The 23,219-nt window shown below is 47.3% G+C and overlaps 1 protein-coding gene across 2 annotated transcripts in view; it reads left to right on the top strand.

Annotated features, from left to right (window-relative positions):
- The window catches only part of PRKCB (protein kinase C, beta), a 298,743-nt gene that overhangs the window by 141,881 nt on the left and 133,643 nt on the right, over nucleotides 1-23,219 (top strand). For both annotated transcript variants that reach the window (XM_012645016.1, XM_012645015.1), the window contains exons 4-5: nucleotides 17,143-17,254; nucleotides 18,435-18,563. In XM_012645016.1, the coding sequence (XP_012500470.1) occupies nucleotides 17,143-17,254; nucleotides 18,435-18,563 (241 nt within the window). The remainder of the gene's footprint in view (nucleotides 1-17,142; nucleotides 17,255-18,434; nucleotides 18,564-23,219) is intronic.

The following is a 23,219-nucleotide window of genomic DNA, read 5'->3' as shown; positions in this document are numbered from 1 at the left end:
TGAAAAAAAATGCTCACCATCACCAATCATTAGGGAAATGCAGATCAAAAACACACCTCACATCTGTTGGAATGGCTATTATATATATATTAAAAAAAAAAAGAACCAAAAGACACAAGTGTTGGCAAGGACGTGGAGCAATTAGAACCCTTGCACACTATTGGTGGGAATACAAAATGGCGCGGCCAGTGTGGAACACGGTTTCCCTGCTTCTTTTGAGCACTTTGCAAACAGAATTCTACAGTGTCTGGTTGGTTTCCCCAGTGTTTTGTTTGTGTGGATGCAAGACTTTGAAAGGACACACAACATTCCATTCATCGGGATGTCCAATTCCAAGCCAGCAGGGCCAGCAGGCAGGCAAATGAGTCCGGTGAGTGACAACAGGGGTGTCCACCTGGCCCCTGCACACCCTGCTGAAAGGGGCAGCCAGTGCTCAGCTCCGTTGTTTTATTTCTGCTTTTTAGAGGACCATGGTCCAGATTTTCCAGTTTTTCTAGAGAAGTCTGAAATTCTCTGAAATCCCCTAAATTTAGATCTTGAAGAATAATTCAAGCGTTACAACTGTGGTGTATTTAAGACATATTTTTGGACTGGTTTCATTCTGTGGACCTCCAGTTTACAACTTCTGCATTCGTGGGTGGGAACAGTCAGCGTGAGGTCTTTCCCCATAGGAAGGTGAAGTGTAAATGCACTCAAATCAGCCTTCTCTGGAGGGTAAAGAGGGCACAACAGTGCAAGACAGGGAGCTTTAAAAGTATGCAGAGGTCTTGTTTCTCTCTTAGTGGTGCTGAGGTCTACACTGGCTGGGGCGCGGTCTACACTGGCGGGGGCACATGTTTCTCTAACCCTGACAACAGCCTTGGTTAGGAACCTGCAGATACAGCGCCCTCTGCTGTGATTAGCGCCCTCCTTGTGTCCAGTGGCGTCTGCAAGTGGGTCTGGCAGCCACTTGCTTCTCCTGAAGGCTTTGGGAGGAGGTCACTCATCATTCCGAATATTTCTCAAGTGCCCGCTGCTGCCAGGCACTGCACAGGCACCCGCCAGGACTCCCCTTTACTTCCTGTGTTTGATCAATTACTTACTCCTCCAATGAGGCCCTGCCACTCTTAATTTTTTACAAATTGAAGGTAGGGTAAGGAGAACCATGCTAGGCTGTCCTTCCCTTAGTTCCAGCCCCACCATTTCTATATGTTGAAAGCATTTCAAGAGTTTCTGTCATTGACTTGGTACCTTTCCCTGATTTCTGGGCTGAAATAGATTTCCTCCTATTTTTGAACAGTTCCTTCTGGTACTTTCAGTGGCAGTTTGGGGATAAGGGCAGAGTGAAATGTGCAGGCTCAAGTCTGTGGTCTTGCATGTGAATTAACAGCACAAACTTTGCAACCAGCCTGTGTGGGTTCAAGTCTGGGCTCTGCTTACCTACCAGCTGTGTGCTTCGGATAAGTCTCAACCTCTCTGCTTCTTCATTTGTAAGATGGCGATGATAATATACCTACTTCTTGGAACTATTATGAGTAGTAAATAAGTTATTATATGCAAAGAGCTTAAAACAGTGCCTGGCATATCGTGTAACTGTTTGCTTGACCCGGAGGCTTGGACCTCCTTTTGCCTTCAGTGTTGGCCTTTGGGTCCCAGCTGCAGTCCTTAATTTGCATCTCAGCCCTTCCTCATGAAACTTTCTGTCTTTCATCCTTTTCACCCCTGACTGTGAATCTCCCAAGTCCCACTGAGTGCTGCTCCGTTCTTGGGGCCTCTTCCTCTGTGTTTGGACTGTCGCTCACCCCATATTGTCTCCATCGCCAAATCCTATGGCACCTCCTGAGTGATGATTGTACCTAACATGCATACAGCACCTGTCATGTGCCAGGTGCTTTTCTGAGTGATTTACACACACTAGCTCCTTTAATCCTCAACCTATGAGAAATATACTCTTTTATGCCCATTTTATTGAGGAAGAAACTGAGGCCCAGGGAAGGGAACTGAGCTGCCAGGTCACATGACTAATAAGAAGCAGCGTCTGGATTTGAACTTGGTCTGGCTTTAGAGTCTGCTTTCCGCCATCATGACACACTGCTGCCTGCGTCCCCCATCCTCACTGAGAGGACCCCAGTCCAACTCCACTGGCCCTCTCGGACCAGGAGCCTCTTGTCCTGTCTCTCTGCTTCCTTCTGTTTCACTGGCCTATCATTTCTATGTCTTTCTAAAAACCAGATGCGATCATGTCACCTTCCTCACCGAAAACTCGTCAGTGGCTTCCCATTGTTCTTGAGACAAAGCCAGTACTCTTTGACGTGGCTTATAAACAGGGTGAGCGTACATTCCCCTTTGCCAAGCCCACCCATAAACAAACTGGGTTTATTCTGTTGCATCAGCACCCCAAAACATTTGTGCCTCTTGTCGTTCTTGTAAAAGTCCCTGTTGGAAGATGTACTAAATGGCCATCCTGCTGGTAAGGCCCTGTGTGCTCTGGCCTGTGAGTCCCTCCAGCCTCTGCTTGGCCCCTCCCTCTGCCACCCTCTGCTGCCTTCTTTCACTCTCTGCTCCTCTCACCAGGAGGCATTTGCACATGTTAGTCCCTCTACTGGGAGAGGCCTCTCTCCCTTCTTCCCCATGAGCTCAAGGAGTCTCGATCCCTAGTTGCATAGTACAATCGTCTGCAAAGCTGTTTGACGGAATACTGGTGCCTGCGCCCATTCCAGACCAACTAAGTCAGAATCTCGGATTGATTCAAAGCGTCCCAGTAGATTTTAATGTGCGTCCAGCATTAAGAGCCCGGTTGACTTATGCTCATCTTGTAGGCCACAGCTCAAGCCTCACCTCCTCAGGGAAGCCCTCCCTGACCTCCCTGACCAGGTCACTTCCTGATATTTTGTACTCATAGCACCACGTACCTCTCCTTGCTGTAACACATCATAGGGGCATCTTTCCGTTTACTTACATGGTGACAAAGAGCTCAGATTCTGGGTCCAAATCACTAGCTGTGTGACCCTGGGCAAGTTACTTAACTTCTCTGTGCCTCAATTTTCTCCCCTGTATAATGGGGATAACAATAAACCTGGTTCACATGGTTGTTGAGGATCAGATGAGTTAATGCTACGTGAAGCCCTTAGAAGAGTGCCTGGCACATGGAAAGTGCTGTGTGTGTTAGCTGTTGCATCAATACAAATTATTATTCCCCACTGGGACCTGTAAGACCCTGAAGGTGGGGGTCAGTGCTGCGTGATCACTCCACACCTCGGACAGTGCATGCGCGTGAGAGCTCTTCAGTAGCTGTTTGTCGAACAGAGCGGTGTCCTAGCCATGCTCTCGGTGAAAGATGAAGGGTGGAATGAAGGCTTGCCCAAAAAGCATCCGTGTCAGATTCAGCTCATCTTCCTCAGTTAGAGCCCTTGTCCACGTGGACCTAGTGGCTTGGGATCGTGGTTTCTCGTGGTCATAATCTTGAATACCAGAACCTGCGCGGGCTCGCTGCATCCAGAGGCCCAGGCGCAGAGGGCGGCCGGACAGGCATTCGCTTCGGCAGCTTCAGTAGCTGAGGAAGACTCTTGTCTAATTCATAAACTCACCATGTCCTTCGCACAAAGCTTCTTTCTGCTCCTCTGAAACGCAGACTTGGGCGTGCTGAGTGCTTCTGTGGTAGAGGGTGCTGTCAGGAAGTGGGGCGCCCCGCGCTGCGCCTGGAAACTGAGCTGACAGCGACTTTGCAAGCTGAATAACCTTACGTCGTGGTCTTGCATTTGCGCGACCCCCACTCAGCAAGGAGAGAGGGGTGCTCAGGCCACAGCCCTTGGTTGGTTCATGGCACTGTTGGGGGAGGAGGGGAGGGAAGGGAAGGAGAGGGGTGTGCATGTTTTGTGGGTGATGGAGGATTTATTTATAATGTGAGGTCGTGATCTGTTACAGTGTGACTGTTCCCTGAAACAACCACAGTCCACTCTGAGAATGAATGCACAATGCAGTCTCCACAGGAAGAGGCGGGGCGCACTCTGAGAACAGCCTAGACTAGAATTTGCAGGTCCCCCTGGGGAATACCCAGCTTAACCCCTTTGTTTTCTGAAGGGGGAACTGAGACCAGACCATGGAGGCAACTTGCCCAAGATCACAGATGTCATTTTTATTTTAAGCTAACATTTATCAAATGTATACTGCATACCAGTCACTATGCTAAGCTAAGTGCTGTAATCATGATTTCATTAATCCTCACAAATCTGGAAAGCAGGCACATTTATTATATTCAACAAATACAAATTCAACAGATATAGTGTCTACTATGTGCCAGGCACTGCGCTGAGCCCTTTACAAATATTAACCCATTAAATTCTCACAATCCTATGAGGATTTGGCGCTATTATTATTATTACTGTTATTTCCATTTTGAGGATGAGGAAACTGAAACACAAAGAGCTTATGTAACCTGCCCAGAGTCAGGCAGTTAGGAAGTCACTGAGTTGGGAGTCAATTCCTGACAATCTGGCCTTGCACTGCATGCTGCTGTGTTGCAGTCTCTCTGCACATGACAGCTCCTCTCTCCATTTTACAGGTTAGAAAATCAAGGCTCATATAGCTTAAGTAACTTGCTCAAGGCTGCAGGACTGGGAATTAACAGAGCTGGCTTTGAATTTGGGCTCTCTAGCTTTACTACAGTCTGACTTATGATCTCTGTACTGAACTCCCTCTCATGGGGGCTGGGAACTCCCGCCTGAGGGTTCAAAGCTGGGAACAGCGCACGGGGCTGAGGCAGAGCCTGAAGCCAGGCAGGTGGCAGTGAGGTGGTGTCAGCCTCGTCTACCTGGGTTGAAGCAGAACCCCACTGAGTCCTTATCCCCTTGTTGGGGGTGCGGCCAGCAGAGCCCACCCAGGTGGCTCTTGCCTAGTTACACCCTCTAATCCTTCAGATTTCAGCTCAAACTTCACTTTTCCATGGCAGCCCCCCGACCTCTGACCAGCTCTGTGAGCCCCAAGCTTCTTTGCAACAGTTGGGAGTATACATTGGTTTATGCTTCTCCACTGTCTTTCCCCAACTAGTCTGGGGACCTGTGAGGACAGACCCTATCTGATTTAGCTCATCAGCACCTGACACAGGAAAGGTGTTCAACAGATATTCTGTGAATGAATGGACAAATAAATGAATGGTTTATAGCTTCAGTGGAGGGAATTATCACAGGAAATCAAGACTGATGTCCAAGAAGGAGGAACATACATGGGATTTCTTGGGAAAGGTTATAATTCAGTAGACATAGGGATGCCCTGGGCAGTGATAATTAATAATTAATAATAATAGCTGGTATTTGTTGCATGCCCGCTCTGTGTCAGGCAATTGCTTTTAAAGGTTGTGAGTAATTCACTCCCCATGCAAGCCCACAAAATAAATATTGTTCTCCCTAGTTAGCAGATAAGGTTAGTTAGGGATGACATCAGGAGAGCTGGCCCGAGGTCACCAGGTTATCCCGGCTCTTCATAAACGTTCTGAGGATGCAGCATTCCCCATCAAAATCATGGCTAACCACAGCTGGGAGTCCCATCCAGAGGCCTGGGTGGGAGTTGAAAATACATCTCTGGAGGAGATTTTCACATATGCTATGGAGGATGGCATACCCCGGTTAGAAACTGCCAGCCTAGCGAATGACTTGAGATCACTCGTTCAAACATCAGATATAAATCCTGGAGCAGAAGAGACTAGCTTAACATTAATGGCAAATATTGTCGACTAGGAAAACCCAAGGAAATAATCAAACATCCTTCGCCAAGTATTTTCACTAATGTCTGGTTGTAAAATAAATATGTAAGTGACTATAACTATTCTGTATTTTAGCAATAGCCAGTTAAAATAAAGTAGAAAAAATACCATTGAAAATAGCAAAAAAAGAAGGTAAAATACGTAGGAATCAATACTTAAGCCCCAACTAAGAGTTTAGGGGGAAAATTTTTTTCTGGACATAATGGGATGCTCAAATTACATAAGGATTTTCTCTGTCTCTGTCCCTCTCTCTCCCCACTCCTCGTTTTACAGCACCCCCCCCCATCTGCAGCACCCAGCTCCGCACAGTTTCTTATTCTAAATTCTGATTGGCCCAGTTCTTCCTTCATAAATTGCACATCACTGGCCAGACCTTGGTCCATTTGGCACTGGCTGGAAACATGAGGTCGGATGCTCTCCTGCCCACTGAGCTGGTGCTGTAGGTTTGGAATTTTTCTAGAAGGGGCAGTAAGTAGGGCAGGCAAAGATGGACATTCTAATACAATCTGGAAGAATACATGGATGAGAATAACCAAGAAAAATTTGAGAGCAGACTGCAATGCTGGGGAGGGGTGGGTGGGTATATAATGTACACGTTTCTAGATCCTGAGATCTTATAAAGCTTTGACGTATTGTCATAGTATGGTACAGAGGCAGGAATAGAGAGATCAGTGGAGCGTAAGAGAAAAATTTAAAAATGAACAAAGGATACGTGAGAAATTAGTGTATGATAAAAGAGACATTTCAAGTCAGCAGTGAAAAGATGCATACCATACATTTGTTGTTACAACTGGCTAAACATTAAGAAAAGAAATGAAGGTCTTTTTCAGAGCTCATGCTAAAATGAATTCCAAGGTAAATAATGATTTCGATGTGAAAAAGTTGAAACTGTAAAAGGACTGGAAGGAAATATCAGGAAGGACTTTCTAAATATGACAGCAGAGACAGAGACCATAAAGAAAAAGAGAAAAATTTGCACTTTATTTAAATACACACACACACGTGTTATATGTTGAAGAAAGAACACCGACAAAATTAAAAGGCAAATGAAAAACTGGGAAAACATTTACCGCACATATCACAGGGGAATGGTTAATATCCTTAATTAATATGTAGGAAACTTTGTTATAAATAATTAGAAAGAAACAAACTTGAATTTCAAAATCGGTAAAGAACAACATAGATAATTAATGATAATGATGAATATTTATTCCATGTTTATTTTCACCCGTGACCGTTAGGCAGTTTCCAGGCAGTCTCTCACTGAACTCTGTCGTTAACCTAGGAATTAGGTGTTATACCATTATCCCATTGTTATACCATTTTCAGATGAGGAAGGAAAAATGTAATAGGATTAAATAGTTTACCACAGAGTCAAAAAGCTAATAACTGCCAGAGTTGGAGTTAAGTTTGAATGTGGCTATTAATTAACCCCTAACATTGACATTGACTACAATGCAGATGCGAACCCAGGAAGTCATATTTAAAATTCTACCAAAATTTACACAGTAGAAGCTTGTCCTTCAAATTGAACAATGACACATTTGGTTAGAAGAAGGCATGGGGCATCAAGACGCAGGAAGGGTGCCATCACCAGGCGCATGAACGTTTACATAGCGTTATCAATGCTATTCATTCTCTTCTCCAGGAACAAAATGAAAGATTGTCACCAAATTATAGTGTCCTCTTTTCAACTGAACCGTGCGTGTGTAATTACAGCTTCTAACATTATACACATCTCATATTCACAAAATCTCAGTCCACCCATTCTCAATTGAGGCTTCCCTGCTTTTTGGTCTCTTGGGAATCTTTGGCCTTTTTTTTTCTTTTTTTGTAGTTGGGAGCATGGCAGTACTGGTGTGTTACCCAGTGTGGTGATATAGGTGTGAGATTTTGTGATGCACAGATAAACCCTAAAATATTCTACTTTACATCAAAACTATAGAAAGGCATATATTGAGAAGTCTTACTCTCTATCCACTTTGCTGTCTCCTGCCTCCACAGATAAACACTTTTATTAGGTTTTGTTGTGTGTATCCTTCCAGAGGCATGAGTAATTAAGACTATTCTTTCTCAACCCGCCTCCCTTTCTCATGCAAAAGGTAGCATACAACATGCACACTTCAAGACCTTGATTTTTTTTTTCTGCTTTCATTTAAAAACTATATCCTTGAGATTTTTCCATATTCATGCAGAGAACTTCCCAATTCTTCTTCGTATAATACCTGAGTTGTCTTCCATTATGTGGCTGCACATTGATCTATTTAAGCAGCTCACTGCCAATGACACTAAGCCTGTTTAAAATCTTTTGCTGTTGTAAACAATGCTTTACTGAATGAATAAACATGTATTAATGCATATGTTATTTCCTACGTATGTTTTTATCTTCAGGATAAGATAACTTGGTCAAAGGGGAAACACATTTTTAATTTTGTTTAAAGCATTTGTGATTTTGATAGGTAGTGCCAAATTGCCGCTACAGGGTTATGTCATTTGGTCCACCCACCAGGAATATATGTATCTGTTTCTCTACAGCTTCTCAGCAGAAACTGTTAGGATGAACGTTTGGAAATTTCATTTTAAGAGTTGTCTATTTCATTTCGAGGTACATTAGAAAAAACATAATTTGCACATCGATCCTGCAAGTTCACACTCTTAAAGAGTTTTATTTTCAAATAGGTTTATTTAAATAAAAATGGCACACTGAGTTGAAGAAAAGTGCCAAGTAAATCCACCTGTAAATAACACTACAGGTGGAATGTAGCTATACAAAATTATGACTGCTCGTGATGGAAGTTTGGGAAGTGTCGCCATGATTATTTTTTCTCTTTGGAATAATAAAATCGAAGAGCTTGCCTGTGTGCGGGGCATTGTGCTGGGAGCTTTAGCATCACAGCTGATCTATGAAGTGGCTACTGTTATCAGTCTCATTTTATGGATGAGGAACTAGAGACTCAGAGAGGTTAAGTCACTTGCCTGAGGTCACACAGCTAACTCCAGAGCCTGTGCTTGTTAACCTCCCTCTGTTCTGAGAGTATTTCCAACTGGGATCTTTGGTTTAGCCTTGCCCACCTACCCCTGTGTACCTAAAGGAGTGTACCTTTAGGAACTTTCATGGCCTGTAAATGTCCAAGGATGACAGTCTCGATTTGCAGTTTGCTTTTACTTCCTCCTCCGAGGACACAGTTGGGCTGTGTTTTCTTTGTCCGTGGGCTCCATTTCAGCTTCCTTCTTCCTGCCAGATTTCAGCCCACCTGTGGACAAAGCCACACAACCCATTCAGACTGAGACAGGCTATTTCAGGTTTTGATTTGGAGGTTTAAAGATTTTTTTTCTCTTTGGTCTCTGACCTGTGCTTCCTTCCTCCTTAGCTGTCCTTGTTTGGAGTCAGGTGATGATCTGAAGCAGCTGAGCTGGGATGTGCCTGTCCTTTGGTGCTGGGGATTGGTGGTCACTGTGAGGAGTCTGGTTTGGGGGTGGAGGGGACCCCAAGTGGCCTGTCACTGACTGGTGCTGCATTTGTGTGAGATGAAAAGTGTCATCACCTGTGACCCCCTGTTGCGTGGGAGACCCTCTGAGAAGGCTGAGGAAGCAGGGAGGCAGCCAGGTGCCACTGAGAAGCTCCTGCCCAGCCGGCCGCATGTCTGGGGTCTGACAGACTTGGCTTCCAGTCCTGGCTTTCCCACTTCCTTGCTTTGTGACCTTGGACAGATTACTTCTCTAAGCCCCAGTTTGCTCATCTGGAATACCAAGATAACAATATCTCCTCCCTCCCTGGGGTATTATGAGAATTTAATGACATGATCTAGAGCAGCGGTCGCCAACCTTTTTGGCACCAGGAACTGGTTTCATGGAAGACAATTTTTTCATGGACTGGGGGCGCAGGAAGTGGTTTAGGGATGATTCAGGTGTGTTACATTTGTCGTGCAGTCAGACCTCTCTGCCAATGATAGTCTGTATTTGCAGCCGCTCCCCAGCGCTAGGATCACCGCCTCAGCTCCACCTCAGATCATCAGGCATTAGATTCTCACAAGGAGCTCGCAACCTACATCCCTCGCATGCGCAGTTTACAGTGGGGTTCGTGCTCCTGTGAGAATCTAATTCCACCGCTGACCTGACAGGAGGCGGAGCTTATGCAGTGATGTGAGTGATGGGGAGCGGCTGTAAGTACAGGTGAAGCTTCCCTCGCTAGCCTGCCGCTCATCTCCTGCTGTGCAGCCTGGTTCCTCATAGGCCATGTCCATGGCCTAGGGGTTGGGGACTGCAGATCTGGAATATTTAGCACAGTGCTCGGCAGGTAGTATGTGCTCAATTCACAGCCGTAGCAAAAGTCACAGCTGTTGATTGTTTTGTTGTTGTTATTCAGCAATCTCTTGAATCAGGACCAGAAGTGAAAGGAAACTTGGAAATCCAAGCTTGCCTAGTACTAAGCAGATGGAGATAAAACCTCAACAACATGAATTAATGGGAAGAGGGATGTTGCCAGGATCGTGTGGAAACCTGATCCCAGGGGTGGGAGAGATGGCCAGCGACACTGCACATCGAGGGGTGATGCTGGGGGAGGGATGCAGTAGTTTCGACCTGTTTCCGAGAGCATTCGACACTGAGCCAGGTGAACTCACTTCGGAATTTAGGGGATGTGTTCACGTGTGGTTGGATCCCAGCCAAAGGACTGTGGGGAAGGGGATAGGGAGTCTGGCAGACGTCACCATCCCAAATTCCTACAGGGACCAGGCGGGGAAGGGACAAGAGTGAAGCAGGGCCTAGTGGAAGACAGTTGGGAGTGGTGGGGGCTGTAGAAAACTGGAAACCTTATCCCTTATCTAACGGGGCAACTGCTGCCCGGCCCACAAAAATGTGTCCAGCTTTGTCACGACTCATGACTTCTTAAAAAAGGAGCCAGAAATTTACATTTTAAGTGGCATTTCATGACTTTTAATATAGTCGACTAATTCACATTTTTAAGAAGCACCATGTGGGCCAACTGTAGCTTGCTTGCAGGCTTGGTATGGCCCATGGGCTCCAGATTGTGACCTCTAGACATGAAGGAGGACCCAGGCCAGGGGTGGGACAGGCTCCAGGTGGCTTAGAGGGGCCCAGCTAGTGTGGCCCAGGTTGGGGGAATCTTGGGAGGATCCTGACTGTGAGATGAGACTGGAGTTGGGGATTGGGGCGCAGGCAGAAGCTGTGCCTTCGAAGGGGATCAAAACCAGACCAGAGGGAGACTTCTGACTTGGAGGCTGTGAGGATTCCCAGGCTCAGCCCAACAGCCGCAGCCACAGAGGCCAGGAAGGGAACGGAGTTTGGTTAAAGGCAGGACTGACATTTAACCTGCATGCACTGGCTCTGCCATACCAGTTGTGAAAACACTGAAATACTTTTAAGCGGATTGGTAAACAGCCGCTGAGCCCTCTGAGCTGCATCCTGCCACCTTCCACTCATCCACACCTGCATCTGCCAGCTCCTCCCCACCTGGCTCTCCATGGCCTGGCAACTGAAGAGTTAATTCCCAGCACAGCGAGGCCCTGCAGTGCCTGAGCTAAAGCGTTGTAATATTTTGACTCTCACCCCTGCTTGCATGTGACATGCCTATCTGGATTGGCTGAAGCACAAAGGAGAACATTTAGAGGACCCAGGGAGGCAGATGGAATTAGAAGGCAGGACCAAGCCCCTGTGGGATGGGAACCAGGAGCTCCATCCCTGGGGTCATGTGACCTTTGTCTTTGTTTCTCTCTGCTCCTGGGAACCCACTGTAAAAATCAGCACGTCCTGTCCTTTGCGATAACATGGATGAACCTGGAGGATATTATGTTAGGTGAAACAAGCCAGGCACAGAAAGACAAATACTGCGTGATCTCACTTCTATGTGGAATCTAATAAAGTTGATCTCATAGAAGTAGAGAACAGAACGATGGTTACCAGAGGCTGGAGGGGTGGGGAGGGAGGGCGTGGAAAGTTGTTGATCAAAGGGTACAAAGTTTCAGATAGACAGGAGGAATAGGTTTTGAGATCAATTGCACAGCAGGGAGATATTAGTCAATAATAATACATTGTATATTTCAAAATAACTAAGACAGCAAATTTCAAATGTCCTACCATAAAAAACAATAGGTAATCCAGGTGACGGATATGTTAGTTAGCTTGATTTAATCACACCACATTATATACATGTTTCAAAGCATCACGTTGTACCCCATAAATGTATGCAATTATGATTTGTCAATCAAAAGAAACCCGCCACTGTAGCCCTGGAGCTGCATGTCTGCTGGCCTCGGGACTGATTACCTGTGTCCCAGCTGCTCAGCACATGTGACACTTGAGCCGGGTGTCCACCTCTGCTCCAGCCAGCTGTGTCCAGAGAGTGTGGGTGTCTCAAAGTGTGAGTGTGGTGGTTGGGAGCCGCCCATCTCAGAGATGGCACTGGGTTGGGCCGGCATGGCTAGGCACTCTGAAAGATTCTCCCTGAGGATCGTGGAGTCACGAGGACTCCAGGTATGGGAGTGTGGCTGGCTTTATTCCAAGCTCTCCCAGGTGGCAGGGGAGAGGCGGGCAAAATCAACTGGGGATGACCAGGTTTGTCTGGATGGTCTGACGGATAGGGATGGTGGGTGGGTGTGATCCCTTGTAGAGGCTGAGGCAGCAGAATGAGCCTCCAATAGCTTCTCTACATAAACCATAAAGAAGTCAACTTTTCTGTGCTACTTTCCTACTTGGCCTTTCTCTCTCCCGTCTAGCTCTGATCTGCCTTGCACGACCCTAAGTCATTTCCCTAAAACAGCATGTGCCTGGCACAGGGGCTCTCAGTGGCTAAGGATGATTGCAGCCCTACAGCTGCCACCACAACTCACTGACCTCTTACTATGTGTCAACCACTGTGTGAAATGCTGTGCTTGCCCTGGGCAAGCTACTCACCTCTTAGTCCTTTGGTTTCCTCATCTGCAAAATGGGGACCATAAGTAGTACATACTTCATAGGGCTGTCGTGAGGACCAAACGAGTTAATGCCTGATAAATCCCTTAAAATAGTTCCCAGCATGAGTGAATATTCAATAAATGTTAACTCTCACTCATGAAATGTTTACTGAGCACCTTGTATATGCCAAGTCCCATATATGCCTTGGGGATGTGACGGTGAGCAAAGTTTTCTCGTGTCGCTTGCAGTTAAGTGTCGGAGATGCAATTAAACGTGCACTTACAATGCCGTGGTTTAAATGCTACAATGGGGAGGATTTGGGAGGGCAAGACGTTTGTTTATTTCTTTTTTTGTTTCTATGATTAGAAAGCAAGTTCCATGAGAGCAGACATTCTTTCTCCTGTGTTCACAGCTGTATCCTCAATGCCTAGGAAGAACTTGGCCCTCAGTAAACATTTGCTAGGTGAATAAATGAATGAATGAATGAAGTGCAATTTTAGCTGCTGCTGTCAATAAAGTTGGGAGTGAAGAGAGAAGAGAGAGTAACTTTCAGATCAGCGCTTATACATTCTGAAGTGATTTTGTTTATTTATTCATTTATCTGTCTAGTGTAAGCTCCCTGACAGCAGAGACCTTTTCTGACTCATTCATCCCAGCACCTAGTCATGGGTTGACAGACTGAATGGATATTTTGACTCCACCTCTGCAGGAGCCAGCTGGATGGCCTTGGTGAAGTTGTTCTCTCATAAAACATGTCTGTTTCATCATCCCTAAAATGGGAACAAATAACTCCCTCACATGGCGTATCGCGAGGTCTGGGGAGAGTGCGTGTGCGACACCCAGCATCCACATGCAGCTCCCGATAGACGTATTTTCTTTTCCCTTCCCATTCTTTGTGCCACTTGGTATCTACTATTGTTAAAGAGACAAGTGGAGGTGGAGAAGGTTCTTGATCATATTTGGTCAGAAATGCTTGAATCCTTCTCCTCGAGAGCTCCCGAGGAAATATATCCATGAAGAAAAAAAGTGCAAAACCAACAGAGGTGAATTGTTATTAGTTGGAATTTTGCCCCACATCTTAAAGTAGAGCTCATGAGGCCTTTGGGGACTCCTCTCTTCTATACTAGGTAGGTCTAAGGAAATTCAAACCCTAACTCAAACGTAAGTCTTGGCTTCTATAAGGTCAACACAGCAGGGAACCCAGAAGGGACCACAAGAGCCACAAGAAGGGAGAGAATTTGCCCCAGGGCTGAGAGTGGAGCTGGCCCAGGCCACTCGTACCAACTATCTCAGGACAAGACCATGAGACTTGGACCCGGCAGCCTCCTGGGAGAGGTGAAGGATGTGAGAGATGAGAAAGATGGTGACCTCCTTTTAACCCTTGTGCAAGCTCCGCCCACTGGGACCGGGCCAATCAGTGTCTTGGAATCTAAGCAACCGGATCAGCTCTCTGCCTCCTTAGAAGTTCAGAAAGGGAATGAGAGAAGCCCTGAGCTCCCCCTACAGGCCAGTGCCGATTATGAGCAGGTGTTTCTTTTTAGGTGGATTTGAAGCACTCCTTTTCCAGCTTTGTGAAGACTCAAGAGGCACAACGGGAAGTGCTTTATGACAGCATCCCCAACCTTTTTGGCACCAGGGACTGTTTTCATGGAAGACAATTTTCGGGATGATTCGAGAGCATTACATTTATTGTGCACTTTATTTCTATTATTATTACATTGTAATATATGATGAAATAATTATACGACTCACCATAGGTTGGGGACCCCTGCCCCATTAATGACACGGAGCAGGGGGATTCTTTTTCTAGGAATTTGATGTGTTCACTTAGTCTCATTGCCCAGGGATGGAGACATTACTGGTTCAGCTGATAATTGAGAGCCCTTTAGTTTTTGTTTTGTGATTTCCAAGCCCTGCTGTTGTTACTAGGGTAGCACCTCAACCTTTGAGCAGGACAGGTGGCTGCCGGGGTCCTTCTGCATGCTGAGAGCACTGCAAGGTCCTGCTGGCCAGAGCAGAACACACCCAGCCTCTCAAACTTGGCCGTCCAGAACTGTGCAAGGGCTGCTAGCACTTCATCTGCCTGACTGCAGAGGGTGGGAATGTCGTGAAAGAAGCTTAGTAGCTCATTAAGAAGATGCAAGGCAATCAAAGCCTGCAGTGACTGAAGATTTTTTTAGGTCAGGCTTATTGAGATCGAGTTTTCATGCAGTAAAATAGACTTTTAAAAATATACAGTAAAATATACCACAGTTGATATATAGACCATTCCAATCACCAAAATAATAATAATAATAATAAAATAAAAAGTTCCTGCATTCTGCCCCTTTATAGTTAATCCCCTTTCCACCTCTAACCCCTTTTAACCACTGATCTGTTTTCTGTCACCATAGTTTTGCCTTTTCCAGAACATCATATAATGGAATCTCGCAGCACGTAGCTCTTTGTGTCTGCCGTCTTTCTCTTAGCATAACGCTTTCAAGGTTCACGGATGCTGTCGCGTGTATCAGTAGCTCATCCCTTCTTATTACTGAAAAGTATTCCATTGTGTGGATGTCTCACACTTCATCTGTTCACACGTTGAACAATATTTGGGTTGATTCCAGTTTGGGGCTATTTTAAGTAAAGTGGCTATAAACCTTCAAGTACAGGTTTTGTGGATGTGTTTTCATTTCATTTAGAAGTGGGATTTCCTAGGGGAGTTCCAGTTTGTTCTCTCCTCACTAACACTTGGTATTGCCCATTTTAATTTTCTAAAATTTTAGCAAATCTAGTATGTATAGGATTATTTTTGAATTTTGAAAAGAACAGTTTCCTTAGGAGAAACACTCATCACTTTAATAGCACGTAAAATAATGTCTACTTATTATGCCCATTTATTTGCTTACTTTTTCATTCATTTTCTGTCTCTGTTACTGGAATATAAGATTAAAGGAGGCACCCGCACCTGCTTCAGTAAATACATGTGGATGGATGGATTAATGAGGGAAGACGTAGGAAGCATTTAGCAAAGTCTAGGTGCCCCGGGGTGGGGAACCTGCAGGTGCAACCTTTTGACGGGATTTGTTCTGTAAAATTTGGATTCATTCGAAAGATCGCACATTTAAGGATCTAGAAAGCCACAGGTTCCCCACCCCTGGCTGGGGTGTCACATCAGCCCTGGGTTGGAATCTATAGCCCATGTTATTAGTCTTGGCGATGTACAATTTAACAGAGAAAGCACCTTTCGGGTGCTGGGGTGAGAAATAGAGCGCTGTGTGCTGAGGTGTAGCTGGGCACCACACTGGCAAAGTAGTAATAATAATAATTCATAAGTTTGTACCGCTTGCTGTGTGCCAGGTGGTACTAAGATCTCTACACAGGTTAATTCATCTGTTCTTCCCAACAGTCCTATAAGGTGAGTGCTATCATTACCTCCAGTTTACAGATAACGAAACGGAAGCACAAAAAGACCGAATAACTTGCCCAAAGTCACACAGCTAAGAAGAGCCAAGGCGGTTTACCTTCCTAAGTCTGTGCCTTTAACCTGTACTTTAACCTGTACTGCCAGGTCAGGAAGGGCATGTCTATCAGTTAGGGAGCCATGTACGCTCCTGTGAGAAGTAGCCCTCAAAATAGAGTGACTTAAACAAGACAGAAATCAGGTTTTTTTCTCAGGTGTCAGCCCAGGGACAAAGTCCAAAGCTGACAGGGTGGACCCATTTTGGGTCCCAGGTGGTCACTTTCAGTTCTCATGGTCTTCCAGCCTGCGGGAAGGGAGAGAGGGGCCAGGGAGGCTCAGGCACATTCCTTTTGAGGGATGACCTGGAGCACATGCATCCCATTGGTTGGCCCTCAGCCCCATGGGTACACCAAGCTGCAAGGGAAGCTGGGAAATGTAGTCTCTCTTTGGGCAGCCATGCTGTCTGCTAAAACTTAAGGGTTCTATTATAAATATTAAAGGGAAGATTGGATATTGGTGGAAAACTCAGTCTCAGCCACAACTTGCAGACTACTCATTGGGCTTTGAACTTTATTCTGTAGGTGATGAGGAATTGGAAAATGGCCTCTAAGCGGGGATGTTTCATGCCCACACTTGGGTTTTTGATACTCCAGAAGCTTGCTTGGCAAATAAGGGGGCAGGAGAGAAATAGGAATAAAGAGGTCTGTTTCATTGATGTGTCACTTTGCTTTGTCATCTCTGGAGTCCTTGCTACAGGCAGGAGCCAGTAGGTTGGTTCTCAGGTGGGCCCAGATGGAGCGTGGGCAGGTGGGGTGAATGTGTGCTGGGGCTGGAAAGGGAGTCATCGTCTGTCTTCATTTCTTCAACGACTATTTATCCAACACCGTGTCTGGGCACAGGGCTCCAGTGATGGTCCCAGCAGGCAGGATGAACAGGTATGGGGAGCTCGTATTCAACGGATATGAGTCTCTGATGACTCCACGCAAGGCAGTGTGAATCCTTAGCATGCCGTGCTGACACTGGCCTCTTTTGTTGTTTCTCTTGAACTTAGGACCCCCGGAGCAAACACAAGTTTAAGATCCACACATACTCCAGCCCCACGTTTTGTGACCACTGCGGGTCACTGCTGTACGGACTCATCCACCAGGGGATGAAATGTGACAGTAAGTACTTTTTCTCTCGGGCAGCCTCTGCTGTTGGCAGAAGGGGTGCTTCCTCATGGTTTGGGGTCCAAGACTGCAACACTTCCCTAGTCCGCGGTGGGGCTGGTGTAGCGGTTACCTATTGCTGTGTAATGATCCTCCCACCCCAAAATGTAGTGGCTTAAAACAATAACCATTTACTTAGCTCATGGCTCTGCAAGGCAGCCCTTTGGGGCGGGGCTGGGCTTAGCTGATGTCGGTGGGGCTTACCACACGTGGGGCCCCAGTGTGGGGACAATGCTCCTGCCTCAAAGACAGGGGTGGGTGGGAGCTTGGCTGGTGCTCAGGTCCCAGGAGGGCATCCCCTTTTTCTCCCCATAACTCATTTCCAGGTTTTGGAATCTACGAACTTATATTTATCATGTAACACGTGCGACATCAACGGGCCAGATCAGTTGACAGACATATTTCATTCACCTTACCCTGGGTCTAAATTTTTTCCTCGTAATTAGTGTGGTGGGCACTGTGGTGAGCCCAGATGCCCGCTGCTGTGAGTTCACAGTGGGTCCCCCTTATGGGGAATTGCCCGCGCGATGTCCCTCTGGGGGGGTGGTTCCTGGCCAACCACTGGCTGGTTCGGGTGTGCAGAGGCCCGGCCCTCTTGTCTCCATTTGGGACGACTGTGAACAGTCACCTTGGCTTCCGTTGCATCCACGTGGTGGGCCAGCTCCTACCGCCAGAGCACCCCTCAAAAGCCTTGTGCAAAACACTCCCTCTCAGCCTCTTTCCAGGAAACCCAACCTATTAGCTGTCCATATTTAAAAATCGGGAGACGTCACATATGAATGGGGATCCCTGCTTATCTTGAGAAATGGGAAACCTTGACCACTTCAGGTGGGCATCCCCGCATGGCTGCACCTGAGTGGGGGCCACTGTGGTCCACCCTTGGCCAAGTCCCCGCTACCCCCCACCCCTGGTTTCAGAGCCTTTGGGGGTGTGCAGGGTGCCTGCTTCAGTCTGCACCCTTGGCCTTCGGTGGGGGACGGACAAGTTCAATGTCAGAGTCGGGGAAGCCCTTCTGATGAGATCCTGGCCAGGCAAGTGGGTCTCAGCTGCCTCAGAGGAGGGGACGGGAGGGGTGGAGTGGATGTCTGTGGCCCCTGGCCTGGGCCAGGCTGAGCTGCTCTCTCTGCCCCTGCAGCCTGCATGATGAACGTGCACAAGCGCTGCGTGATGAACGTCCCCAGCCTCTGCGGCACCGACCACACGGAGCGCCGCGGCCGCATCTACATCCAGGCGCACATCGACAGGGAAGTCCTCATTGTCGTTGGTAGGTGGCCCTGGGGCTCCCGCCTGACTCCTGTGTGCTGAGGAGGAGAGGGCGGTGGAGGTACAGGGGGCTGCAGGAGTTGGGGGGCTCCTTCGACACTGAGCACCCTCAAAGCTGCGTTCTCAGTGCTTCGGGCTGTCTCGAGCCCCGCGAGGGGCCATCCGAGTCCCGTCTTCTCCCCCTTTCTCTTTCCCGCTCTTTCTCTCCGTGTCTTTTGGGGTGTGCAGTTCCATTTCCTTTTTTCAGATAGCAGAGAAGAGAAGCTCGGTTCTTCCCCAAGCTTTCCCAGGGGGGAAACAGAGTCTTGATGATAAACACCAAATTTGGGAGAATATTACAGCCTGGAGAGGAGAAGGGGTGGGGTGTACCTTCCAGGGAGTACCCCGGGGCTTTCCTCGTATTTGAAATATTTCTTTCCTTAACCACATGGTGGCTATGCTGGTGCCTATTAACATTATTCTCTATACTTTTTGCACATCTAAACTATTTCATCGTAATAAGAAAGCGGAATGGTACAGCCTGCTGGAGAGATGCAGTGAGGGGAGGAGAGGAGGGCGTTGTCCACCCGACCCGCTTGGGGTGACACAGGAAGCTCAGGCGTAACTGGGATTCGGCTGCGCTGGCCTGGGGACTGCTCAGCCATAAGCCGCGGTAAAACCTGCACCCCGCTGGCCGGGAATGGAACTAAGACTTTGAAGGAATTCTCTCTCAAATGCTTGTGACAAACTGCTGTAGACGTTATATAACTAATTAATGTGAACAAGGTTTTATGAGTTGGCACCTTAGGAAATTGATCATGGAAGAGATCGATTTTGCCCAAACTGATCGGTTTCTGAGGCCTCAGAATGGTCCAGTATCTCTGATGTGCTGGGCCCTGGGTTGGGAGGGGCTTGAAAGTTGAAAAATATCCCTGTTAAAATGTAATACTTCCTTTAAACTGAGGTTTGTGAAGCCCAGTGAGCCTTTAGAAAAATATGCATTCCATTGCGTCACTTTTTCCTCTAAGTGGCTGTTTGCCTCCCGGTGGGATGCTTGGCCCCCCTCCACCCCCCGCCATCTGACCCCCCAAGAGAATCTTTTGCAGTCACAGGTTCAAGAGAAATGTGTTTTCCCACTGACTAAGCTTCCTGGCACTTGAATTGGCAAAAGTGACACTCTTCTGCCATCTAGTGTCATTCTCTAGGAACGACACCAGCTCAAAAAATGATACTGCAGGTGCCAGCGTTTATGGACCGACCACTGTGGGATGCCCTGTGCTCAGAACCTTACGTGTTATCTCTTGCAGTCCTCACAACAGCATCGCAAAATACCATTATCCTCACTTTAAGAATGAAGTAACCAAGGCTCAGAGAGGGTAGACTCCAAGAGCTCACACCATTAGTAATAATAATGAACAACAGCTGACATTTATTGAGTTTTTAATGTGTCAATCACTGTGCCAAGCACTTGCAGGCAGTATCTTGTTTAAATTTTTCCAGCTGCTCTAACGAGGCAAGTTATTATCGTTCTACTTACCAGGACATACACTTCCTCACGTAGGCTTCTTTGACTCTTAAGTACTAGAGACTGGGTTACCTTTTAGTTTAGTGTAGTTCTCCTTCCCTGCCTTATTCATTCCCTGTGTGGTTTCGCCTGGGTACCTCTTTTGGGCATTCCTTGGGGAGTCTTTGTTCACATGTGGTGCAATGTAAGGTGCCTTCAAGTTCAGGGTCAAAGTCTTCCCCCTTAATCATAGACATGTTCTGGCCTTAGAGGGTCTTGATCACAAGCCAGTGATTCTCAGTCAAGTCAGTCCCAGGACACACTTGTGAATAGGAGGTGCGTTTGTTTCCCAGGGCTGCCATTAAAAAGCACCACAAACTGGGTGGCCTAAAACAACATATTTATTTGCCCAGTGTTCAGGAGGCTAGTGGTCTGAAATCAAGGTGTCGGCAGGGTGGGTTCCATCTGGAGCCTGTGAGAGAGTCTGCCCCGTGCCTCTGTCCTGGCTTCCGGGGGTTGCTGGAAATCTCTGGTGTTCCTTGGCTTGGAGATGCATCTCTTCAATCTCTTCAATCTCTGCCCCCATCATCCCAGACGTTCTTCACTATGTGTCTCTGTGTCCAAATTTCCTCTTCCTAGTAGGACACCGGTCACTGGATTAGGGCCCACCTAGTATGACCCCATCTTAACTTGATTACATCTGTAAAAACCCTGTGCCCAAATAAGGTCACATCCACAGGTACTAAGGTTAGGACACAATTCAACCTATAATGGAGGGGGAGGGAGGAAAGTTGGGGTGCCTTAAAGTTGGGGGCAGAATATCTGCATGCTTAGGGCTCTGATAGCATTAATTAAATAGCTACCAGCATTTTAATAGCACTTTATGCTTTTCCAAGTGCTCGGATATTGGGTCATCCCGTGGGGGTGGTGTTATTGCCATCATAGGGAAGGGGACATTAAGACTCAGCAAGGCTGGTCACGCTGACCAATGGCCACATGCAGAGCAGGAAGGAGCACCTGAGCCTCCAAATCCATGTCATGGTGTCCTGCAATGGCCCCTTCATCATGCTGGGCACAGTCCTCTCTCAGCATGGGCTTGTTGATTGATGATAGAAGAGCCTGATGCTTTGGCCACGTCCTCTAAAAATAGGGCCAGAATGGGGATCTTTGCTCAAGTGATTTATTTAGCTGCTCACAGGGAAAAGAGGAATGAAGGAAGCAGGATAGGGCAGGGGAAGAGCTCAGCAAGGGTGTGGTCTCCGTGGAAGCGCACTTCAGCCTGGCCCGGAGAGGACCTCCGGGCCATGCACTGTGGCGGAGTCAGTCCCACCTTGAAGTGTGGGGGCTGGTCTGTCATGCTCTAGGTCAGTCAGTGCTCTGACTTATGTCTTATGCCCTGCCCTCCAATGTGATGGTATTTGGAGATGGGGCCTTTGGGAGGTAATCAGGGTTGGAAGAGGTGGGGCCCTCATTTTGGGATTAGTGGCGGTATAAGAGGAGGAAGAGAGAGATCACTTTCTCTCCACGGGGTAAGGACACAGCAAGAAGGCAGTCATCTGCAAGCTAGGAAGCCGGTTATTACTAGGAATTGAAGCTGCCCGCACCTTTGTCTTAGATTTCCCAGTCTCCAGAACTATGGAAAAGTAATGTCTGTTGTTTGAGCCACCCAGTCTGTGGTTTTCTGTTACGGCAGCCCGAGCTGCCTGATATAGCTGCTGGGGATGGAAGTGGGAAGGTAGAGTGACCTCCCAGGCTTGGTGGCTTCTGTGCAGCTGAGGGCAGTTATCTGGACATGGGGCAGCTGTGAGTCATTCACAGCCAAGACTCATCGCGACCAGGGGCAGGTGCATTGGCCGGTGTGGAGGGAGCTAGCCAGGGTCCCACAGCATCCAGGACACCTGGGTCTCCCTTGGTCTCCCCAGCGTCCTTCTGGTTTCATTGTTAGACTCCAGGCCCCTCCTCCTTGGTCTTGGCCAGACATATCAGAGAGCAGAGAACACTAAAGGTTTCATGGGGCCCTTCCCAGCAGTGCCAGACCAGACGTGGCGTTGGGGTGTTTGCTGAATTGCCCCACCTGATCCGGACCCAGGAAGCATGCGTGGTGTCAGGTCTGTCCCCTCACCGCCAGCCCAGGACAAGGCTATTTGCTCTGAATGCCACATGCTCTTTGGAAATCCAAGCATCTTCAGAGGCGGAAGGTTTCCTGTCTCCCTCGGCTACTGAAATCCAGGTTGTATATCTGCTCTTTCGGTTCTTGCAGGTCAACATCAGAATGAATCTGATCAGTTCTCCTTCCTTAAAAGCCCCTCAATGGTTTCCCGCTGTCTTTAGGACAGACTCCATCTAACATGGTCGTCTCATCCTTTAGTCTCTGTCTCCTCCCCCTTTCCTCTAACCCCCATCTTCTCCAGGCTGCCACACCCTTTAGGACATCTGTGTATTCTGTTCCCTCCGTTGGAATGTTTGTCTGTCTCTGCTGCCTTCTCTTCTTCCAGCAGTCAACTCTTCCCCTCGATCTTGGCTCATTTTCACCATCAGACTCCCTGCCGGGACACAGGTACCTCTAGAATTTATTCACAGCCTCTCCCCAATCATTAATTAACTAATTTATCAATATTAATTGAGTTTCTACTGTTTGTCGAGCATATTCTAAACCCTTGGGATACAGTAGAGGACAAGACAAGCCTTTTGTCTGGATAGATGTCACACCTGGGGTCTTGCCTGGGACCCTCGGATATTTTCTCAGTTTTCTTGCTTTTATTAGCCATGGAGACTCTCCTTCTTGTCAGGGTAAAAGTCACTGCCCTTCAAGGTTTTTATCGAGACAGTTGGTAGCCACAAATCCCTTTTTAAAATATGATCTCTTCTTTAACTCTCTCAGCGTTTGGGTGTTTGGAACAGAGTCAGAGTGACCTTAAACTTCCACTGAGCTGTCCCTCTGCTTGAAAGGGAAATAGAAGAGTGAACAAAAAGGGAAATGTAATGAGGAAAAAATCTAGATAGATTAATACTTCAAAATATTTCCCAGCCACGCATCAATGGTGGGGATAAAAGTGCTCATAAACTAGACCGCTAGGGCCCACTAGGGGGCAGTCTCTGTCTTCCCAGCCCTTCCTCCCGGGACGATCTTTCTCAAGAGACGCCCCAGTTTGTAAAACGGCATCGCTGTCACCG

This window comes from Propithecus coquereli, unplaced genomic scaffold (assembly GCF_000956105.1).
Source record: "Propithecus coquereli isolate 6110/MARCELLA unplaced genomic scaffold, Pcoq_1.0 Scaffold223, whole genome shotgun sequence".
Lineage (NCBI taxonomy): Eukaryota > Metazoa > Chordata > Mammalia > Primates > Indriidae > Propithecus > Propithecus coquereli.
Note: the sequence above shows the minus strand (reverse complement) of the source record. Positions and strands in the feature narration are given on the sequence as shown.